The following is a 24,395-nucleotide window of genomic DNA, read 5'->3' as shown; positions in this document are numbered from 1 at the left end:
GCGGAAGAGGCCACCCGTTTCGGTGCAGTGTCACCTCTGCACGCATATCTCAGGTAAGCCTGTGGTTAGGAGACAATGGCAACTGGAAGAGGGAGCCCAGCTCCAGCCATGGGTGCCTCTCATAAGATAAGCCACGGCAGCCAGACCCCAAACACAGGTCACATCACAGAAGGCTGTAGCAGGATTCGGGCTCTGTGCCTTTCCACTTGACTTTGAGGAGGGAAATCACCAATGAAGAGCGAATGTGGCCGGGACAGGAGCCCAATAGCCCTGCCAGGTCCTTGTCACTTGTTGAACTAACGAGTGTGTGTGCTCCACTTCCCCATCGAATTAAATAAACAACGGTTAGGTAAACACGGCAGTAGGCGAGCCTCTCTGACTCACTCTGATGGAAGCAAGGAAGTGCATTAAGGCATGGCTTGACTTGAGAGGAATGCATTCTTCTAGGGCCTGGTCAAGTCTCCCTGAATTGGGGTTAAGGAGGGAAGAAACCCTGTGTGCTGTGTGTTCCCAGTGTTTAATCTCCACCTCCTGCAGCAGCCGGCGTGTTCCACATAAATGCTGTGTCTTATCTGAGGGTGCAACAGACCTCGAAAAGTATTTGTCAAATGACACACTGAATGAAAATGAAGAAGGAATTGACCTCAGTGAATACAGGAGCCTTTCTACATCCAGAAAATTCAAGAGGCTGTGTGTGTGTGTGTGTGTGTATGTGTATCATATACGTGTATGTGTGTGTAGGAGTGTTTATGTGTGACTGTGTGTGAGTGCGTGAATATGTGTGCATATGCATATATATGTGTGAGTGTGTATGCCTATGTATATGTGTGTGAGTGTGAACAACCATGCTTCCCTTCTACTTCCCCCAATACCAAACCTCAATTTCTAAAACAAGAAAAAAAAAAGCCTCATCCAGGAAATTCAGCTAAAAATGACTAAAAATAAAAACATAAGAAAGCCTAACATCCTATTCAAGCAAGCAGGGTGAGTAAACAGGAAAACAAAGACAAAAACAAAAAACAAACAACACCCCCAAAAGCCAGGTTCAGAGCACAACAATGCCCTGTGCGAAGCTAACCTACATCAACATCTACCCAGCATCCTCAGCTTCCTCCACTAGGGCAGATGGCTGGCTGGCCTGTGACTAATGGGTGAGGACAGCTGGTGAGTGTCAGAACCCACAGGTGTCTCTCCAGGACTGAGCTTCTCACTATAGTCTTTTCAGACATAACTAGTGTAAAGGCAATCTGAAACACTGTAGCGCCACGGCTCCACCTCAGCGGCTTCTGCCATATGTTCAGACAACTCCTGCCTTTGTAGACAACCAACAATGATCATAAGATGTTAGGGCCACAAGACACATAGAAGCATTTTCTGCTAAAATTGGAATCCAGGGGTCACTGATGCCATTCTGCCAAGATGGGTCACATGTAACAGCCTACACAAAGACATAGTGCCTAACAAAGTGTGTAGACATGGGTCATGTATGTCAGGTTCTCGGGGAGGCCTCAAGAAATGTAGTAGGGCTGAGGCTAACCTGATTCAAGCAGGCTAACACCAACCATTTTCAACAACCCCCTAGGCTAGAAATCTGGCATCTCTTTCTGATGCTCCTGGGGAGCCACATACTCCAATCATACCCACTGTGGGACTGACCCTAGGGATGTGCACCCCATACTGGCACAGCCGGCTCTCTAGCTCAGGCATGAACCAAGGTCCACTCTGATGGGGAAGTCCTTCTGTGTATGTCAATAAAACACTGTTGGCCAATAAGGAAGCAAGATAGGTGAGACTAGGATTCCAGGAGGATTCTGGGAAATGTAGTGACGAGGTTCGTCGCCATGTGATCTCCTGGGAGGAAGGGACACATCAGGCATGTGTCCTCAAAAAGTTAAGTCCGTATAAAATATATATTAGCAATTATGGGTCAATAATCAAGTCAGAGCTAGCCAATAAGAAACCAAAAAAATGGCCAACAGCTTCATATAGTGTCTTGTGTGTTATTTGGGAGCTGAAAGCGACAACAGGACCCAGGTGGCGGGCAGGAAGACTAAACATTACGTCATTCTAGTTCAGGTATGTACCAATGGTCCACATTAAGGAATCAAATTCAAACCTGGAACCTGAGCATTCAATGAGTTAGGAGAACAAAAGCCAAACATGGATGAAGGCTATCAGATGAAGCTTGATCCCTAATGTCAGTCATGCCTGCAGCAAAATATTTTTGTGTTTGAATGGTCACTGTCATTGTTACTGCTTTCAGACAGGATCCAACTATGTAACACAGGCTGGTCTTGAACTCAATGTCTTTGCTTCCACCTCCTGAGTGATGAGATTAAAAGTCTGTGTGTTGAATGCTGAGAGTAAAGGCCCTTGACACCATGCCTGGCCTGAAACCAAACCTTCTCTACGGCTTTTCACTTGTATAAGCCAATGAGCTTTGTTGTTATCACTCCGTCTCAGAGTCTTCTCTCAGTAGAGACTTGCATTGGCATTAGTGAAAGATACGGGGCCATAATGCCAGCACTTGGGACGTGGGGTAGGGGGGTGGGTAGGCAGGTTCCAAGGACCAGTTACTTGTACTGCGCACAACCACACTCTCTCGAAAACAAAACAGCAAACAGGAATTGTTAACTCTAGGTAGTCTAAACAATTGTTTTTATGTCAACATTCTAGTGAAGAAACACTAGCAGGGTTGGAACTATAGGAAAACCTAAAGGGACTTTGTTCTGACCTCAGGGTCAATGCTAGCTTGCTTTTTTTATTTGTTTCCCATTGTGAACAAACAATCTACCCATTTAGAAAAAGGTCTGCATCTTTCTACCATGATACCCAAAAGCCTGCTCCAAGTGGGGGGAAAAGAGTTACATCAGAATAGTTTTAAAACAGCTATAAAAATGGCACAGCTGTAAATATCAAGTGACTAAATTAATATTTGCCTGTCAGATATTTACTGAGGACCAACTCTGTGTCACAGACTCTACTAATGTAACAGAAACCCGAGGGAAACCCAAGCTTAAAATCTTTTGAATTATTTCACTTACACGCCACTTAGCACATTGATCGATTGTGTCTTCACTCCATATCCCGTCTCCTTTAAATTAGCAACAATTCCTAAGACATCAATACTGGAGCCTTTGGAGCCAAAGTTCTTTTCACTGTACATTATCATGTGAGCATTTGAAAAGTCCTATTAAAAAGGAAAATTCAAATTCAAAGGGTAGCCGTTTGTCATCCAAAAAAGAACACAAGCCAGTCATATGCTTCTCTTTGACTTACACTTAAGATGGGGCGCAAAGACTGAAGTTCTCCGCCGTAGCCACCCCAGTCTTTCCAGTCCCTGTATTCTCCTTCTTCTAGCAAATACTGATGACCGGAGAAGCCACACTTCTCATACGCAACCCAACTGCAGGAGAAAGGACACACTCAAACTCTTTCCCACATGGCCAGTTTTACTGACATAAAACTAACTGCGAATTTGTCTTACCATTGAATTCTCTAAACTTAGAAAGGACAGCATATAAATTTATGTGTTTATGAGAATTATTTAATATCTAAGAGAATTTGTTCAGAAAACCTAAGAAGTATATTAGAGTTCTATAAAGACATGTAGTTATTCATGAGTGTGCTTGAATTTGGATGTGTGAGTGTGTGTCTAATAAGGACTCAAATGAGGGGTTGGAGAGATGGCTCAGCAGTTAAGAGCACTTGCAGAGGACCCAGGTTAGGCTCCCAGCACCCACATAGCAGCTCACAACTGTAACTCCAGTTTCAGATGATCTGACACTCTCTTTTAGACTCCTTAGACACTGCACACATGCACAGACATACACATAAAATAAAAATAAATCTTAAAAAAGAATTAAAATGAAACTCAGTAAGTAAAATGACAAACTTTCTTCAAATAGTAATGAAAATATAAATACAAATTGTTTACAAGACTTCAGTATATACTCCTACAAGAAATGTACAGGATCTATAAAATTCAAAAAGAGCATGAAAATTAGAAAGAAAATTAATTAATAGTTCATTAGTTTGGAATACAATATTTTCAAAAGTCAATCTGTGTGGCTGATTTTTATCACTTTGCATCAAACTTCCCCACAGCATCCTTCTAGCCACTCTCTCAAGTCCAGTCCACAGCGGACTGAAGAGAACATGAACACTGCTGAAGTTCACCAGATCCAGCTGGGGATGCAGTGTGACAGCCTGCGGGTTCGAGCCTCACGATCCCCTACTGCCTCCAAGACATCACCATGCTCTAATCAGGAATGCTGTCTTTGGGGGAAATGAGGGCACATTTCATTAGTGAAAGAGAGAAATCTTTACCAGTTCCCATCTACTTACATGCCTCTTAGGACTTTCATAGACCCCACCGATGTAAAGGGCAGATGGTCATTCCCAGTCGTTTCTTCTGTCTCACCTCCATCCATGACAAAACTACACATTTCTGTTTCTAGCTCCATACACCTTCCTTCAAAGGAAGGCTTTTCATAAATAACTACCTGCAATAAGTGAGACAGACATAACAAAAATTTGGGAGACGTTAAATAGCTAAACATGGAATCTGCCATTCAATAGAACCTACTTGGGCTAGGCGTGTGCCTCTGTAGAGCACTTGCCCAGCACCTGTGACACCCCGCACAAGACACAGCCAGAAAACAAACAAGCAAACCAGCTGGACATGGTGCACAGACCTGCAGACCCAGCACTCAGGAGGGTGAGGTAGGAGGACCCCAAGTCCAAGGCCAGCCAGGAGCTGTATAATAAAGACTGTCTGGGATCAACAAAAACAGCCACCACGATGGCTCAGCAGGAAAAGGCTAAGTTCAGTCTTCCCAGACACACATGGTGGAAGGAGACAGCCAACTCTCACCAAAATATGACTTTCACACGGGATATGTCACATGTGCCACCACACCCACACCGCCCCCCCATCAAACATAAGTAACCCAAAATGATAATAATAATAGTAATACTAAATCCTAGAATACACATCAAATTTTTAAATCATATATAAAAATTAGCTACATGACAACACGTAAATTTAACTAATAGAGTTAAAACAAAAGTCATGAGGCCTCCCCTCACCCTCCTTCTATCCATAGTGGAACACTGCCAAGCCAAGGTTTAAAAGATACTAAGGAGCCAGAGGATTCTAAGGTTGATTTAAAAATGAAAACCACCACGTCATCAAAGTGCATGGTTCAGGTGACGGAAACAGCAGCAGAGGCATCCAGGGTGGGGAGATTTTGGCTCAAAACCTTTCTTCTGTTGCCAGCAGCAGACTCTGCGATTAGCAAATACCAGCAGGAATGGTAAAGCTAATACAACAGTGAACCTCGGAGGCCATGCTAAGATGGCTATGTTGTTAGCCTCTTCCAGCATGAGAAGCTGGGCGGTTCCTCTGGCTGCAGTAGAGGGAGGTGTGGAGGGGAAGTCACACTGCCGTGATATACATGAAGATAGCAGAATAATCTCTCTTTCCTAAGCCCTCACTACCAACACACACTCTCTCTCCGCTTGTTACCTTGGGGTCCGTAGGGAATTCAACTTTACGGCCACCCTGAAAAGAAAAAAACAGCACAGTAAAAAACCCGGTTTCCACTGACAGTGTTTCCTATATCACAGTAGTTGAAGCACACAGTGGGTCTACTTTGCTTGTTTTAATTTACATGAGATGATGCCACAGTTACCAAATGGGATGAAGTAGGAGACCAGCCAGATCAGAGGTTCACATGGTGCTCTGAATGTGCACACCTAGTGCCTGCTTCTGTTCTGCTTTTGAGGAACGGAACTCAGGGCTTTGCAATGCTAGGTAAGCACTCCACCACTACACCCTAGCTCCTTGATTTATTTGCTTTGTGTTGTTTTTTTTTTTAATTTCTGATACAATTTTAATTTATATTCCAAGAGTTAGTGCTATTTTTCTTTTTCTTTTGAGACAGAATCTCACTCATCATAAAGACCAGGCTAGCCTCAAACCTGGGATCCTCCTGCCTCAACCTCCTAAAACTCCTTTCTTATTTCTCTTGCTAAATAGCCCTAAGGTTTGCCACATCTAGACCACATGTCTCTAAGGAGGGGAGCTTCACCTTCTGCACTGGCACGGGCTGGCCCTTCCTTAGCAAGGCACAGGTCTGGCTGGCATGGCCACCACTCCCTTTGGTTCCACTCCCAGAAGCCCCACCCTTTGTATTTCCTGCCCGGCCCCTGAAGGCACCTGACTTTGCAACCAACAGTCTACAAAAGTGTTGAAGCTCACACAGAATAATAAGACAAACCATTAAGTAACACTTAACACATCTTAAAAGGACTGGGATTACTGCCCTTTTATAATAAAAAGGAGGCTTTTTGTTGTTGTTTCAAAAACCCTGAGATCAGAGAAGAGAGTATTACATAAAAATACTGAACAGGCAAAAGTCAGTAGTGGGTTAGCTGGGAGATGGCCCACCAATGTATCTTTATGAGCTTAAAACTGCAGCCAAAAATCTTCAAATGACCCAAATAAACGGAAATTATAAAGAAACAGGCAAACTCAACCAGACCTTACACAGTCAAGAGAGTACTTTCTTAAAAAATAATCTTTCAGGGGCTCAATAAACTTCAGAGTTTTAAAACCATCAACTTGCTTTTTAAGCTTGGAATAACACTTTCATGCATTCCCAAAACTAATAAAACTGGGCTCTTTGAAAGTGGATTTAATATTAGAAAAAAAAAGCCTCAAGTCATGTGCACTGAGATCTGGAGATAAGTTGAATGTTTTGTTACAAAGGGTAAATAAAATCGAGATAAAATATCTTTTATGGTGTGGCAGCCTCATCCCACCTGAGCCTTCATTCCAGCAGTACAGCCAGAGAGCAGGGCAAACACGGCGACAAGGAAAAGGAAGCGGAAGTGCAGGCTCCTTTACGGCAAGTTACTTGAGAGGGTAACTACTGAATGCTCAGCCCCGCTCCCCTCTGTCCCACTCAGCCAGGAGGCTTCCTGGCATTACCGCTGGGCTGGTCCTTGGCATGCCCTGCCCACCCTGAGCCTGCCCTGGCTCCCACACGCACTCTCTGCCAGCCCAGTTATGACAATCCTGCTCCTGTTCAGGACTCAGCTTCACTATCAGAAAGTTTCCTAATTAAGCACCTGCCCTGCCTCTCCTCCCACCACTTGGCATTTTATTCACCATGGCTCCCATTTTCCATAAATACTTCTTCTACTTACTATAGGCCTGCTCTTAGCTGCAGCTTAGCACAGACATCTCCTCCCTGAGGCAAAAGATGCCCTCGGGGCAAAGGACACAGTCTTGTCCCCTTAACTGTGAAATTGAGTAAGTTACTGCTTCTATTATTTCTATCCTGCAATAGGACTCATCTCTACCTGCTACATATGCATGTAAAGCAATGAAAGCTAGTTTTACTTTCAGAGTCACAGCTGGTAGACTCAGAAGGTCAAGCTAACAGAGTTGTTCCCTTCAGAACACCAAGTTCAGTTCCGTGGTTACCATTTTCAGAGGCCGCATGGATCCAATGTATGCTTCTTCAGTGTCCCAGAAGGATAAGTCAGGGTATTCACCGGGCTCCAGGATGAAGGGGACACCTTGAAATCCGGGTTCTTCGTAGATCAGCCACCTAAATCACGAGCACGGAAGCAAAGAGGAAGGAACTCATCATTTATTCTGTTTTCTCCTGTTTGGAGCACAGGACCCCACTGACAGAGGAGGTCAAGAACAGGGGAAAATGTGGTCACACAGGCATGGCTGCTCCCAAGCGTGGGGGAAGAGCCGCTCCCAGAGGAGCCAGCTGGGTGGTGTTCCCTGGCCTAGGATGTCCTCATTGCTAACTTTGCCTCTTGCTTTAAGTCACACTGTCACACTGTAAACACTTTTACATGCGAATACCTCTGTCACCTAGTTAGAGACCCCAAGTCAAGCCATGTCAAGCTATGTCACTCATAAGTAAAGACTTACAGAGTTCTATTTAAACATTTCTTGTGGTGTCAAAAATGTGTAACAGCTGACCTCTTCCAAAAACTTACAAGGAAGGGAACCTAGAAATTTGGGTAATCCTCACAACAGTGTTACCAGGCAGGAATGCTCTTGCCCCTGTTTTACAGGTGAGGTTAAGTCACTTGCCCCAAGGCAGGGCTGACCCCCTGACCCCCACTCCCTGTCATTCTTTCACAGCAGTTTTTTCCCCATTTCAGGGAGTGTACCAAACATGATCTGTTCCTGTCACACCCATGAAGCATCCTCACTCTGCGAACCACTCAGCACACACACCACTGTCCTTCAGGGCGAAGGTCCAAGGGCCGCCTGCTCCCAGGTGGCAACGCCTTCTGAGTGTTCAGTTCTCCTCTTAAAGACATTGCGATTCCATGTCCTCCTTGTATTGGGCGTGTCAGCTGTCACTTCTGCTCTGGTCAAGGAACAGCAGCCCCACCCTCTCCTGAACTAAAGCCAGGGAACCATAAAAGCATGCCCACTGGAGCTAAGTGCAGGTCTCTGGGAAGGTGTGGCTGCTGGAGAAGTGATTTATGTTGTGCAGATGTTACTACTGCCCCTCTGGAAACAGACTAGCTCCTTCCTCCTGATCCCCAGTCCCACACAGGGGATAACTTTGCTAGTGTGGTTGAACCACCAGGCTGCGGTACTCTACCAAGCACATTATGTTCCCAGATGTTGTACCCAAAGTAGAAACTCTCAATGAAATCCTTCACAGCAGAACAGGTTCTGAGGGTGAGGTGGCTTTCCGCTTGTTTCTGATTTTGGCCTAACACCCTATTTTAATGAAAGTTTGTGTTAAAGATGCCCTTGGACCTTCTTTAGACCAATTACCCAGAGATTTGCCACCCAATTCCTACTAAAGACCTGTCAACAGGTGCATGAAAGCCTGGGCGGTCCTTTGGCACCATAAGTGGAGATCAAAGTCAATCAACAGTTTCCTAGCTACAAAGGCAGAGGGTTATGGGGGGAGGGAGTGGAAGGGAGAGAAGGAAGCCTGGATGACAGGGCTCCTGACCTGCCAGGGTGTTCTATTTCTAGCTTACAAAAATGCATTCAGTTTAGTGCTTTTCTGTGCAAATGTAACACTTCAAATATTACACTTTAGAACAAGTTAACCAAGGGGGAAAGAAGCCTTTTAAAACCCTGTTAATATCTCTAAGCCAGAAGGCAGCAGGCTGAAGGGACACTAACTCCCTATATCTAAACCACAACAGCCAGGGAGGCACATACATTCCTGGAGCCCAAAGCTGGCTTGGACACGTTACACATGGGCTTTTTGATTTGGCCAAGGAATGGAAGTTCTGCAGTCAACATGGTTGAGTCTGATTCCCTTACAATGGATGGCTGTGCTTTCTTATAAACAGCATGTGTAGTTCATGTAGTAATCCCAAAATTTTAGGATGATTTCTTTAAAAAAGATTTCTTTTTATGGGCATTGGTGTTTTGCCTGTATGTATATCTGTGTGAGGGTACCGGATCCCTTTGGAACTGGAGTTACAGACTATTGAGAGCTGTCATGTGGGTGCTGGGAATTGAATCCAGGTCCTCTGGAAGAGCAGTCAGTGCTCTTAACTGCTGACCCTACAATGATGTTCTCAAAGTAGTCTTCTCCTGAGGCTTTCCTTCTTTGGGTTGAACTGCAATGGGTATGTTCATCTAACACTACAATTTCACTTTCCTTGAGGCACATGGGCTAGTCACACAGCATCTATAGAAGATGGAGGACTCTGCCAGGAAACAGTACATTTAAACTGGCAAATTTGCAAGGCTATGCTGAGAGTCCCTCAGTGAGTCGGCACCAGGGGATCTGAAAACTCATGCACAGAGCTTTAGGAGAGTGGGAAACTTTCTTCATGCAATACCAGGTCCATTTCTAAAGAATTTGCTTTTCCTTTTCCATTGTACTTAGGTAGCAAGCTTTGCTCATTAAAAAACTATGGTTCAGAGTCATATTAACTGTATTGCCAAGAAGCATTGACTTTTTTTAAAGCAAATGTGAATATGCATGCATAAGGAACATACATGATGAATGTTCATGAATATATGCATAAAGAACATACATGATGAACGTGCATGAATGATTGCATAAGGAACATACACATAATGAACGTACATGAATGATTACATAAAGAACATGCATGAAGCCAGGTGGTAGTGATGCACACCTTTAATCCCAGCACTTGGGAGGCAGAGGCAGGGGAATACCTGTGAGTTCAAGGCCAGCCTGATCTACAAGAGCTAGTTCCAGGACAGCCCCCAAAGCCACAGAGAAACCCTGTCTTGAAAAATCCAAAAAATAAAACAAGAGGCATACATGAATACTACTTAACAATGGCCGCTGATTTGTATATTAAAATATGCATTATCATTCCTTTAGAGATACCATTTAGTTCCATAAGAAAAATCTGTCTTATCATGTGTTTGTTTTTAAAACAAGTAACTAGCAGGTAAAACTAAACTGAGCATGCCCAGCTGGGTCCTAGGAGATGCAGATGTACATAAATATTGGTCAAATATTTATGGAAATTAATTGAAGATTGAATATGAGGTTATTCAAAACTTCTGAATAACTTTGCAATAGAGAGATGTGGGCAGTGCCTCATTGACTCGGCAAGCAAACTTGATGTCATCAGCTTGCAGGTGACTATTTTGTCATGTGTTGGTATAGCATAAATACACCTCATATGAAGTATCCTTGCCAAAGCTGTTCAACCTAAATCGTACCTTTAGACCTAACCCTTTGTACAAAGAACATTTAGATAAGGAATCATGTTCTAAGACTGCTTTCTCCCACTCAGCATTTCTTTGTTGCTAATAGTTCTGTGTCCAGGGTGGGGGCCTCAGGAGCTTCCGGCCTTCCGTGCTAGCATGTCTATTGGTGGTGGTGTTCATGTCTTGTTAAGGCGGCTGTGCTAATGACACTTTATGGATGTAGTTTCTTTGACACTCCTAGGAGATTCAACCATACAGCAAACTTTCTGATCCTTAGCTTTTATAGTCTTCCTGCCCCCTCTTCTGCAATGTTCCCTGAGTCTTCAGAGTGGGACAAACCAGGCTTTTAAGAGCTTCAGTCTTAGAGCAGTCTTAGAACTACATCCATGAAGTGTCATTAGCACAGCTGCCTTAACAAGACATGAACACCACCACCAATAGACTCGCTAGCATGGAAGGCCGGAAGCTCCTGAGGCCCCCACCCTGGACACAGAACTATTAGCAACAAAGAAATGCTGAGTGGGAGAAAGCCTTTCCCAGGGAAGAGCTGCAAACTGGTTATCCAGTGCCAAATGGGCAGTCCTGAAGCCATACACATGTGAGTAAAACTATATGGACAGAGAAGGTTGTGTTTATATATTTAGAAATAAACCATGCTTCTATAATCCCATCTCTTGGGGAAAGAGATGGGCAGATTGCTGGGCCTCACCAACCTGTCAGTATAGATGACAGCCACAAGTACGTACACGAACAGGCAAACACACTGGTACACACAGGTGAACAGCGTCAGGCCTGAGCCGTAAAGAGATCACAGAGGCAGAAAAAACAAATGGACTTAAACAGGGACTCTCACTGGAATTTTTGGGGTTGGGGTGAGACAGCGTCTCTCACTGTGGTGCCCAAGTTAACCTGGAACTCACTTTATACTGCATTAGCCTAAACTAAGGGTCCTGGTTGACAACTAACTAAAAACCATAAAAAACAGTCTGGAGGCAACCAGGAAAATGTGGTTCTGGGATGTCATATTATCATAGGACACAATGCTAAGTGTCTTAGGTAAAGTTACAGTTATTATTTGATTATAAAGAGATTCAGACTGTGTCTGCAGAAGCAAAGGAACAAAATGTCTGCAATGCACAGCCAACTGACAGCAAAAGATAACAAATACGAAGCTGGGCAAACTTGGGAGGTAGAGGCAGGCAGATCACTGAGTTCAGTCTGGTCTACAGAGTGAGTACCAGCACAACCAGTACTGAGAAATCCTGTCTCAAACAAACAGATAACAAACATGGGAAATATTAACAATCACTGAACCTAGTGGATGATAGGCAGGCATTTCCTGAACTATTCTGGCTGGTGTTTGAAAGCCCATGTAATACAGTATGCCCCACAACAGAATACATACGGTGACTATAACAGCAATTAAAAACACAAAAATACAGGCAAACCAATGGGTGTGTGTAGCCTTGGGAGAGAGTTCATGTATGTGCAGAGTGAGGGAATGGGACCAGAGTAAGTGACCAGTTCAAAGCATCAGAACTGTCTAACAGCCTTGGTTCAGACAAAGTAGCCAGCCTATCTTCCTTGCTTAAATCATAGGCTCCCTGTGAAGTTCTAAAGCCTTTGTTTTTGTTAAAATATACCCTAGAACTATGCAAGCCTGCCTTTGTCTCAGGGAGGATGGGAGCTACTATAAGCCAGCCACTAAAGCAAAGGTTTAGACCTATTTATACTCAACAGAATTTGAAAGGCAAATTTAGTTAATAATTACTCATTTCCTTAAGAAAGAATCTGACAAGGCCAGTAACACCCTTACACATGTGCAGAGGAATTTAATCTGGAGTGAATGGGCCCAGGAATATGTTTCCTAATGGGATCTAGAGAAGACCCAGAGCACTGTTGTGCAAGTCACCGAAGAATGAGGAGCACCTATTACCAGGTAAACCCTCCCACCCTACCTGGCTGTGTGTGGAGGTTCACATCTATAATCCCATACTAGGGAGGACGGGGGGGGGGGGATGGGGGGGACGGGGACACGCAGAGTGAGCCAACGACACACGGTTCTATCAGCTCACCCAGATTCCCTTGGGCTCTATTAAAGCATGGATGTCCTGAGCTCACCAACCAAGCTCAGTAAGCTGGACTTTGAACTATCAGAGTTAGCTTCCAGGAGGCTCCTGGCTCTTTTGCCCGCCAGACCTTACATTTTCTCCCAGTTTCCCAACATAAAAGTGACGGAGGCACATGGCATCTTTAACCTCCACCCTGTCCGCTGGCCTTTAGGATCTAATGTGGTACCTAATTGAAAGCCTTCTCGACGGTCATTTTTCCTTTTAAAACCTGCTTCCATCTGCCCTGCACACACAGAATTCCCGCTCCTTGCCGTGGTGCTGGGGACTGACCTCAGGCCTTCCACATGCTGGGCAACTGCTCTAATGCTCAGATACACCCACAGCCTTCTTTAAGTGGAGGACTCCTGGGTTCCACCTGCAACTGCTGCCTGCAATCCAGGCCTACACTTCCTCTTCCTCCTGCTCCCTCGTGTGAACTCACAGTGGATCTCAGATCTAGCCTTTCCAAAACAGCTTGCACATTCCACTCTTCCTCCCACACTGTTCCTGCAGGCCTCCGTGTCAGAACAGGCCAGAGCACCAAGCCTTCCAAGCCCCAGCCCCCTGCACCTAAAATTCATCAGCAAATGCTGTCAGCTCTGCCTTTGGGTCTTCATCCAATGACTGATGAAGGCAGATTCAGAGACACACCCCCATACTCCCCCATGGCCAAACATTGGGCTGACCTACATGCTGAGGAGAGGGAGGAGGGACTGCAGGAGCCAGGGAGGTCAGGGACATCACAGGGAAACCCACAGAAACAGCTTGCCTGGCTCACAGGAACTCAGAGTCTGAACCAACAACCAGGGAGCCTGGTCCATTTGTGGGACTCCTGGTAACTGGAGCAGGGGTGTCCCTGGTGCTTTGACTGGCTCTTGGGAACCTATTCCTCATGCCAGATTGTCAAAGCCAGGCTCAATACAGGGGAGGTGCTTGATCTTATGCCAGATTGTTAGGCCAGGCTTTGCTCCTACATAGGGGAGGCCTGCCCCTTTCTGAGAAAATGGGTGGGGGGATAGAGGGGAGGGGAGAGGTAGTGGGAGGAGAGGAGGGAGGGGAGGCTGCAGTCAGGCTGTAAAATAGACTGAATGAATGAATGAAATTGATGTATCTCAGGCCTCACGATTTCCTGTCACCATCACAGCACCTAAGCCACCATCATCTCTTGCTTGCATGGTTGGAACTTGTTTTCCTCCCTTCCGCCGTCCCCTCTTGATGGTCTGTCTCTATACAGCAGCCAGTAATCCTCAATCCTGCCCTAATAAGTGCCCTTCACTTGATGGCAAGCCATCACCATGCTCCCTGCTGTTATCCCACTTATGGAGAGGGGGGTAGTATGGCTTCCTTGCTCCTCTCGAAATGCCACGCTGAGATTTAACCCCCACTGGGAGGTACTAAGACAGAGGACCACACGGGGCCTTCAAGAGGCAATCCAGTCAGATTCAGTCACAGGGCCTCTCTCATGAATGGAGTCACCCGTTCATGGCCTGACAGGCTGCTTCAGAGCGGCTCTGTGACTGCAGCCAGGCTGGCTGTCTCTTATGCACACCTCTCCTCCCACACAGTGCTCTGCACCGCCCTGGGACTCCACGGTCCCTCCAGCAGGCAGGCCCTCACCAGATGCCTCCCACCCCCTAAAGCTGTGAGCTAATAAACTGACTTCCTCCCAAGGAAAATGGACCAACACAGAGAGCTGTTTCCCAGGCATGGAAGGAGCACACTTGACTGCTGGGGGTGGGGGGAAGGGCTCTCGTTCTTAACCTGTCTATTTGGATACTTTATTTCAGCTCTACAGTTACCTACTATCATTTTTCTAGGTATACTCAAATTTTTAGGCAAACAAAAGAACAAACAGTCATAAAGGTAGCTAGTCTATACCTTATTCCCTCTTATAAAGCTCTAGATAAAATACCTCCTGAGACAACAAACTCTCTAACAAGGCAGCCTACTTTAATTTCAACCATTGGGAAGCCAAAGCCTGCTCCTCCAGTTTCTAGCTGTTTCCCTCAGGAACCCCCATGGAGCACCAGAATACGAGGGGAACATCTACATTTCATTTCTTCAAAGATGGCTGCCCCTCCCTCTAAGTCAAAGTCTCCATAGTCATGCTTCCTAAAGCTTGATTTCTGAGGACTGAAAATCTGAGTTTGTGGTCTGCAGGTAGCTCAGTTCCTCCAATCTACAAAAATCAAACCACTTGCCCATGATAGCAAAATGGCAAACTAAGATTCATAGCGGACAACAGAATGCCAAGGCTTCACTAAGGAGCACTCTCTCATTTGCTCAGAGATATCCTAGATCACTTTACAAGACAATGAAACCTTTGGTGGCACATTCCATTCATAAAAGCTTGTCAATGTTCTCTGAATATATAAAGTTATATATTATATACACTACCATTGAACTAATTGTGCATTTCAGAAAACTTCTACAAAAATAAAATGTTAAAAAGGAAGAGATTTGAGCGGCAAGATGACTCAGTGGGGTAGATGCCTGATGACCTGAGTTTGATACTCAGGGCCCATGTATATTGGAAGGAGAGAACAGATTCCTGAAAGTGGTCCTCTAATTTCCACACATACTCCATAGCACACACACATCACACATCACACATCACACATCACACACACACACACACACACACACACACACACACACACACACACGCCATGTATACTAACAGTGAATAAAAAACAAATTGTAATAACCTTTCTAGGAAAAGATTTTATATGAAACGTCCAGCAACTTTGACAGGCCTTTCGAGCATTTCAGCAGTTACCGTCCACGTGCCTGGCGCTCTGGGCTCTGCTTTAAAGACCACATGTTCTGTCCTGTGTCTCCACTTTTATCCTTATCTCCACCATCTCAGACTCCCACTGCCTTCAAAATGTCCTTACAGTCTCCAGGGGCTTGTGCAGCCTACACAGCAGCATTGTGTAACAAGGGCAAAAGAAGTCTTTTCGGCTGACCCAATCCCACTTTAAATACTGAATTATTGAGCTTTGAGTGGCCAGGTTTCTCTGTGATTAGCGAAAAGTCCTATGTAAAAAAAATGTGATTTCCATGGCTGGGATATAGCTTAGTGGTACAGCCCTTGCCTATCGTGCCTAAGATTACCCCAGCCCAGGAAAAGGGGTGGGGAAAGCAAGAGCATGGGGACTCGAGCTTGGAGCCCCACACCCACATCCTCTAGCATTCCCGATGGAGCCTCATTGAAACCGCATTTGACATGGAAGACTTACGTGCCCCAGTGAACTTTAATGGAACATGTCTTCTGTATCACACCGAAGCCTTGCATTTCCTCAGCATCATCAAAGTAGGAACTCAGGAGCCCCAACCCTTCCGGTTCTGTGAACAGGTCAATTTGACTAATTCTGTAATCCTGAAAAAAGAAATACACATTACACATATAATAAATATATCGAGTGTTGAACTTGTAATAAGCTCATTATTCTTTCTCTTACAACTGACTGAAAGCTTTATTTAAAAAATGTAACATGTATGCATGAGTGTGAATGTACGTATGTACCACATGCACGCCATGTGCTGCTGGAGGCCCGAAGAGGGCATCAGCTCGCCTGGAACTGGAGTTACAAACAGTCATGAAATGACTGGTGTGGGTGCTGAGAACAGAACCCGGGTCCTCTGTAAGAGCAACAAGTGCTCTTCCCTGCTGAGCCCTCTCTCCAGCCCCTTAGAATACGCTTTAAGTATACACATACAATTCACAGGGCACTTGCCATCCCATCCTCTCCATTTACACTCATTACACACGAGGCTCTGTTGGGTCAGACATCCTGCTGTGATCACACATCTCAGGGTCACATCCAAGCGTCACCAGGAAGGTACTTTCTTGGCATTTTGAAGTATCTTCCTCTTATCCTCACTCAGTGTTTCTGTGTTTCTTGGTCAGAGGACTTTTGGTTCCTTTGCTCTGAAGTCACTATCCAAGTCTAATGGTTCTAGTCTAAGTCTGCACTTAGGTTCTTCCCCAATTATGGTTTTGTGTCCATACACTCCATAGCGATTTTCCTCTACTGTGACTAGACCTCTAGGATGTTGGTTAGACTTGAAATGTAGAAAAAAAATACACCCATGGCACTTTATAAATCTCTTCATTCTGGCCACTGTTTCATGCCCTTGGGTGTATCAAAGTGTAGGTATTTGTGATATTATATACACATACATATATATATATACAAACATATATAATATTTATATGATATATGTATGTGTATGTAAGTGTAAAACATGTAAAATATTCCACTGAGAGGACATCTTAAAATAGTGTTTCTCAGAGCTTGAGATTTGGGTCAGTGGTTAAGAGCACTTGCAGTTGTGGTAGAAGATCCCCCACCCCCAACCCCCATCCCCCCACCACTCCCCAACCCCCTTTCAGTTCCCATTACCCACACAGAAGCTCAGGCACCAGACATCCATGTGGGGCACAGACATATATGCAGGCAAAGTATTCATACACATAAAATAATAAAATAGTGTTCCTCGTCTTATATGGTTTGTCATACTATGTACTCTACTTAAAAATGAAACTGGCTGTAGTGATGATCCCTTATAATACTGGGGGCTAAGGACATCCAGGGACAGATGGGTTGCTGCTTCTTCAGACAGCCTGAGCTACACAGCCGGATCATGCCAAAACCCACTAAAAGACAAATAATGACCATGCCTTTGAAATGATGATCATCATCTAAGTGGCTCAGAAATGTTGACAGGGGTGTGGTGGCGCACACCTATGGTCCCAGCACAGGAAGTGGAAGCAGGAAGATCAGGAAGCAGTGCCAGGCTTGCCTGAGCTATGTGAGGCTGTCTTAAAGCAAACAAGCAACAAGAAACACCGAGCTAGGAAGTAGCTCTGACAAACCTGGTTTCCATCCTCCCTCATCTCTCGTTAGAACCTTCCACTTTTCTTTACTGTCCTCTACAACATCTACCTCGGCGGCAAAAAGTTATTAGTTAATCTTCCATTTGTAAGATGCCAGAAATGACGTGTTTACAAAGAAAGATGTTGACAACACCTTCCTCCTCAAAAAACAAGCGGGAACTTCTACCACCTCTGTAAACGGACCTCAAATATCTCAAATGATCTGGGGTTCTGTTGTTTAGAGGAAAGCTTATTGGGATTCAGGGAGGCTCAAGGGTCATTGCTTTGTACCTGTGACGAGCCCTGGACACTGTAGAGCACATGTCAATAGTGCAGGGTCATCTAAAGGCAGCCAGGAAGCGAAGACACAGGAAGGGATTCAGATATTTTAAATCTACCAGAGTGGAGCTATCAACTAAATTATTTCTAGATTGTCTTTCTAAAGTAAAATATCCTTAAATGCCTCAAGGAAAGCATAACTCCGTGCAACAATCAAAAAACTAAGCCAGGGCTCGGAGATGACTCAGCAGTTAGAGCCCTTGCTTCCCTTCCAGAGGACCAGAGTTCAGGTTCTCGCAGCCATGTCACCGGCTCATAACCACCTGTAATTCCAGCCTCAGGGGATCTCAAACACTCTCACAGACACCTGGGCACATATTTGCACACACATGCAGACACACAGACAAATAAAAACTAAAATAAATCTAAAGGGGGAAAAAGCAGGCCAGGCTGTAGTGGTACACGCCTTTAATCCCAGCACTCAGGAGGCAGAGGTAGGCAGATCTCTGAGTTCAAGACCAGCCTGGTCTAAAGAGCAGTTCTAGGACAGCCAAGGCTACACAGAGAAACCCTGTCTTGAAAGACCAAAAAAGGAAAAAGAAAGAAAAGGCAGACTGTTCATAGATAATTTGTTGAAGACAGGTTACTCAGTAAAGCACTCCTCTGGGTTATGAGTGGAAGCCAGAGCGAAAATCTTACCTAATAGATTTATGATGAAAAATATCTAATGATTAGACTGTTTCTTTTGTAATTAACTTGTAATATACAAATATTTACATTATAGAACACATGTCCAAAAAGTATCCATCAAATATGTACCCATTTATTTCATGAAATGAGGATTCCCTTAAAGTAAAATTATCCCTGACAGCCATTTCTCAGTGCTGAACAAAGTCCACATTTCCCATAACCAACCTGGACCACGTGTCTGATAGAACCAATTACTACAGGTTTATCAGACTCTGCTTCTTCATCCAAAATCTCCTCCATGCCCCAGAGACCAGAGAGTTCCAATTCACCTTCTTCTAGAGCAATGGAATGCCCTTCAAAATTGGCTTTCTCATACAAAATCCAACTGAGAACAAAACACAGAAAAACCATTATCTGTCACATTGAGGCAGGTGTGATTACTTCCTATTACAAATAAAATTGTCTTATAAACTTTGTTTTTAGCATACTTTTCTGATGGGTGATGTCTTTCTGTATATATGTTTCTCTTATTGGTTGATGAATAAAACACTGTTGGCTTATAAGGCAGGAAGATAGGTGGGACTAGGAGCTGAGAATTCTGGGAAAAGTAGGTGGAGAGAGCCAGCCAGAAACAGGTGCCATTTAGGCCTCCAAAGGAGTAACAGGTCTGGGCATTCTCCGGTAAGCCAAGACCACATAAATAATACATGTTTAGTAGTTATGGATTAATAATTAAGATGGAGCTAGCCAATAAGAAGCCCTAGACACTGGCCAACAGTTTTATAATTAATATAAGTCTCTCTGTGATCATTTGGGGTTGAGGCAGCTGAAGAACCAGGCAGGAAAGAAAACAACCTCAACAATTTCCAGTCTTCTAATTTGATAATGAAAGTACATTTTACTTTTCTAGTGAATATGTTCATTATTTAGAAACGGATATTAAAACATTAAGAGTCCCATTAGAAAAGATGTTGCATAACTAGTCAGATGGAAATTTAAAAAAGCATGACTAACTTTTTAGGTCATAGCTGGGTCTGGTGGTATACATCTGTCCTTCCAGCTACTCCAGATGCAGAGACAGAAGGACCGCAAGCCCTGTGTACATAGTGAGATCCTGTCTCAATTTTTTAAATTGATGCGCTTGTATGTGCCTGTTCACATGAACTGTGACCCCAAGTGGTGACCAGAGAGCTCTTGCGGAAGTCCATTCTCTTCCAGTATCTTGTGTGTCCGAGGAATAGAACTTGGTTCACCAAGCTTTGTGGCAAGGACCTCCACCCACTGAACCAGCTTGCCAGATTTGGGATGAGTGTGTGCCTGTGTTCATGCATGCATGCATGCATGCATGCAGTCTGTGTGTGAGAAAGACTGGGTCTTGATACATAAGTCCAGACTGGCTGGGGACTCAGAGCAACTCTCTTTTAGCTTCCCGAGTGCTAGAATTAAAGACATGAGCCATCACATCCAGCTTCGCTTATAGGTTTTTAACAAGTTTAAAAAAAGATATACTGCCTTTTACATGTTTGGATTCTGTATTTTGCCTGCAAGTATGTCTGGGCACTGTGTGCCTGCAGTATCTGCAGAGGCCAGAAGAGGATGATGGATCTCATGGAACTGGAATTACAGTGTTGAGCAGAGATGTGGGTACTGGAAACCAAACCCGGGTCCTCTAGAAGAGCTGAGAATAGTCCTCACTGCTAAGACAATGCTCCAGTCCCCAAATGCAATTCTCACCAACCTCATTAGATACCATGAGATACTCATGAGTCAAAACCATATGACTGGCCCCAATATATCCAAAGCAATGTTATGTGGAGATATATGGGGAAAGTTAGTTTGTTCTACTGTATTTTTCTGATTTGTCTATCATAAACATATATCACTTTTGTAATAAAACCATGTGCTAGACACTTGTTCCTTACTTACCACCAACAGTGTTGTAAGTTATTTATGCTGATAAAAATAGTGAGGTCCAAGTAGTAATTGAGAAAGCCAGACACCTGTGATAACCTGTCCTTGGAATGCACCTTAACACCCACTGTAAGCTAAGCCTGGAGTGTACTCTAACACCCCTGTAAGCTAAGGCTGCGGTACACTGTAACACCCCTGTAAGCTAAACCTGCAGTGCACCCTAACACCCCTGTAAGCTAAGCCTGGAGTGTACCCTAACACTCCCATAAGGTAAGCCTGGAGTGTACTGTAACACCCCTGTAAGCTAAGCCTGCAGTGCACTGTAACACCACTGTAAGCTAAGCCTGCAGTGCACTGTAACACCACTGTAAGCTAAGCCTGCAGTGCACTGTAACACCCCTGTAAGCTAAGCCTGCAGTGCACCCTAACACCCCTGTAAGCTAAGGCTGCAGTGCACTGTAACACCCCTGTAAGCCAAGGGTGCAGTGCACCATAACACCCCTGTAAGCTAAGCCTGCAGTGCACCCTAACACCCCTGTATGCTAAGCCTGCAGAGCACCCTAACACCCCTGTAAGCTAAGGCTGCAGTGCACTGTAACACCCCTGTAAGCTAAGGCTGCAGTGCACTGTAACACCCCTGTAAGCTAAGGCTGCAGTGCACTGTAACACCCCTGTAAGCTAAGGCTGCAGTGCACTGTAACACCCTGTAAGCCAAGGCTGAGTGCACTGTAACACCCCTGTAAGCCAAGCCTGCAGTGCACCCTAACACCCCTGTAAGCTAAGGCTGCAGTGCACTGTAACACCCCTGTAAGCTAAGGCTGCAGTGCAGTCTTACCATCCTCTGACAACTTTCACCAGTATCACTGGAGAGAGGCGCCAAGAACTGCAGTCTTCGATGTCCCTGAACACCTCGATGCACTCCTCGGAGATGTCAGGCTCACTGAATATCACGATCTGCAAGAAAATGGAAGTGGCAGCTTTTGTCTCCCTTCAGCAGATCAAGAGAGAATCTGGACCAGAAATGAAATAACCTTACCTTCCCTGGCCGAGGATTGAGTTTACTATGTACACTTCCTCTAAGAGTCTGCAATCAGAGGAACAAAACAGTAAATGATTACAGCATTACAGGGCAGCTGTCCTTCTGCACCTGAGCCCCTTTCAGTCAGAGCATATTAATTCACCATTTACCAGTACTGAAGCAATACACCTCGCTTTACACTCAAGTTATGTTAGTGTTCTCTTGGAATTCACATAATTAAATTACAAGATTGTCTAAATAAGTTTGCCATTCTAGCTCCTACTCATTTAAATATCTAGAGTATTTCCACCAGTACTAGAAAATTCAGGGCCCCAAAGTCAGAACTATGCTTTACATCAATTCACCGAAAAAGAACCAACCAGATTGACTTCAAAGAATCTGAGTAATCTCCAATTAAAAAAGAAAAAAAGAACAAAGAAAGAAACTGAACACATTAGTCATCAATTTAGAAAGAAGTGGATTTGATGCGTTCATGTGCACGATCTCCTTAGATCTATACACACTGTGTTGCCATAGTAACTTCTCCACCACGGAACAAGTACTAGTGTAAATGAGAGTGTGCATGGCAGGGCCCGGAGCCCTTTCCTGCAAAAGAAGCTACAAGAAAGGATGAGGCAAGAGGATGGAAAACCCAAGGACCGCCTGAGAAACAAAGTGTACATTCAGTGACTACTTAGTATCAAAACAAAAAAATCAAAAGAGGGTCAGGGATGTGGCACAATGGAAGAACACTCACCTAGCGTGGCCAAGGCTGTGAGTTCAATTCCCAAGTCAGCAAGAGAAAAAGGAAAAAAGAGGAGGCATAATATATTTCACACTATACATGGCACATGGTAATTTTTTAAGGTTTATCTATTTTGTGTGTATGAATGGCTTTTCCTGCGTGTATGCAGGTGTGCCATGTGTCCATGGAAGTCACAAGTGGGTATTGGCTCTCCTGGAACTGAAGGTACCAATGGTTGTGAGCCACCATGCGTTTGCAGGGAACTGAACTCGGGTCTTCTGCAACAGCACCAGTGCTCATAGCCACCTCACCAATCCTGCAAATAGTATTTTTAATCTCCCTGTTTTGATGGACAAAGCACCTTTTTATAAGGCTTCAGAAGTAATCATTTTCAAGATTACCTGACAAGACCAGTAAAACCCGTAATGTGCAAGATAGTAAAAATAATAATTATACATGTGAAATCTTACAAAATATGGGCTACTTCCATGCTGAGCTGCCTCTCCCGGGGCCTGCCTTTGACTCACCCTCTTGCCTCACATCAGTGGACTATGGCCACAAGGCCTGGCAAGGCCCTCTGTGTGCATAATTGGAAACGAAAACAGGGAGTGATCATTTGCTGCATGCACACATGAGAGTCAGTAAACTGAAGCAAAAAAAAAAAACCTAAAATTTAGAACAGAAGCCAAGAAATACATTAAAAATAAACTACAATGAGGAAAGCCTAAGACCCAAAGAGAGACATTTTGAAAAAAAATTATAAAAATCCTAGAAGTCAGCAAGTCAGCAAAACTATTTTTTCTTTTATGCAGTATGACTTGGCTTCGGAGAGAAATGACTTTTTCCTGTTTTGTGTGTGTGTGTATGTGTGTGTGTGTGTGTGTGTGTGTGTGTGTGTGTGTGTGTAGACCTGAGGCTGACTTTGGGGAGTGTCATCTATCACTTTATGTATCCCCTTATATATTGAGGCAAGGACTCCCAATTGGATCCACAGCTCACCAATAGGACTAGTCTAGCCAATAGGCTGGCTCTGGGGACCTTGTTTCTATCCTGCCCAGCACTGGAATTACAGGTGGGTCATGGAACACCCACACTTGCATGGGTTCTGGAGATCCAACCAGTCTTGCAAAGCAACTACTTTAACACCTCAGTCATCTCCCCAGCCTGAGAAAAACTATCTTTAAAAAGCAGATTCTATCAGGTTATAGACAAGTAATAAAAGAGATAAGAATAACAGAACAAAGGCATAATGAATGGGAAATGGACTGGCAGAAATTTTGTGCCTGAGAGACATTGGTTTTGCTTTTGTTTTTTTGAGAAAAGTTTTAGGATTTCTATGTGGTACATGTAGATTGTCAAAAGGTAATGAAAATGCCCCAGGAGACTAGTCCTATATCCCGGTTCCATCCAAAGATTGAAGCACAAAGAAGGCACGTTCAAGGCCATCCCAGGTAAATTAGTGAGGATGTTAAGGAAAAGGGAGGCTGGAGACTTTAGTAGGCACATGTGTAGCTCTGGGCTCATTCCCTGTGCTGGGGGCGGGGAGGTTTGTTCCCAGGAGCTTTTCATGGTGCCCCATGAGTTCAAAGCTATTTTCACAGTAACAGAACATTATCTGTGCTTTCTGCTTTTCCTCTGTAAGGCATTCCATCACTCTGAAGGCTACAGGACCTGCACATCTGTTCTCTGATGGTTTAAGTTCCCAGGACCAAGTTTTAACACAGGTACACTGCCCAAATAAACCAAAGCTCTTTGAATTCTCAATCTTTAAAAGAAAGTGGGTCCTAAGACCAAAAGTCTGAAACCCACTAGTTCACAAAATCATTGGAAATGGATCGATCTGTATATAGCACTGCTGAAAACGTGTGTGTGTGTGTGTGTGTGTGTGTGTGTGTGTGTGTGTGTGTGTGTGTGTGTGTTAGACAGAGACTTGCTATATAGTTCAGGCAGGCCTCTGAACTTTCCAACTTCCTGCATGCTATGATTGCAGACAGGCTTCAACACAACTAGCCAACGATATTATTTTGCAAGTGCCTCCAAAATCACAGTCC

At 44.4% G+C, this 24,395-nt stretch overlaps 1 protein-coding gene across 1 annotated transcript in view; it reads right to left on the bottom strand.

The window, feature by feature from the left end:
* Crybg1 (crystallin beta-gamma domain containing 1) overlaps positions 1–24,395 on the bottom strand; it is a 53,996-nt gene that overhangs the window by 19,663 nt on the left and 9,938 nt on the right. The window contains exons 3-11 of the mRNA XM_005073209.4: positions 21,618–21,665; positions 21,417–21,535; positions 18,896–19,055; positions 16,062–16,201; positions 7,496–7,622; positions 5,531–5,566; positions 4,348–4,505; positions 3,280–3,406; positions 3,045–3,190 (exon numbers count right to left, since the gene is read on the bottom strand). Of these exons, the coding sequence (XP_005073266.1) occupies positions 3,045–3,190; positions 3,280–3,406; positions 4,348–4,505; positions 5,531–5,566; positions 7,496–7,622; positions 16,062–16,201; positions 18,896–19,055; positions 21,417–21,535; positions 21,618–21,665 (1,061 nt within the window). The remainder of the gene's footprint in view (positions 1–3,044; positions 3,191–3,279; positions 3,407–4,347; positions 4,506–5,530; positions 5,567–7,495; positions 7,623–16,061; positions 16,202–18,895; positions 19,056–21,416; positions 21,536–21,617; positions 21,666–24,395) is intronic.

The sequence above is a fragment of the Mesocricetus auratus genome, unplaced genomic scaffold (assembly GCF_017639785.1).
Source record: "Mesocricetus auratus isolate SY011 unplaced genomic scaffold, BCM_Maur_2.0 Super-Scaffold_100018, whole genome shotgun sequence".
Taxonomy (NCBI): domain Eukaryota; kingdom Metazoa; phylum Chordata; class Mammalia; order Rodentia; family Cricetidae; genus Mesocricetus; species Mesocricetus auratus.
Note: the sequence above shows the minus strand (reverse complement) of the source record. Positions and strands in the feature narration are given on the sequence as shown.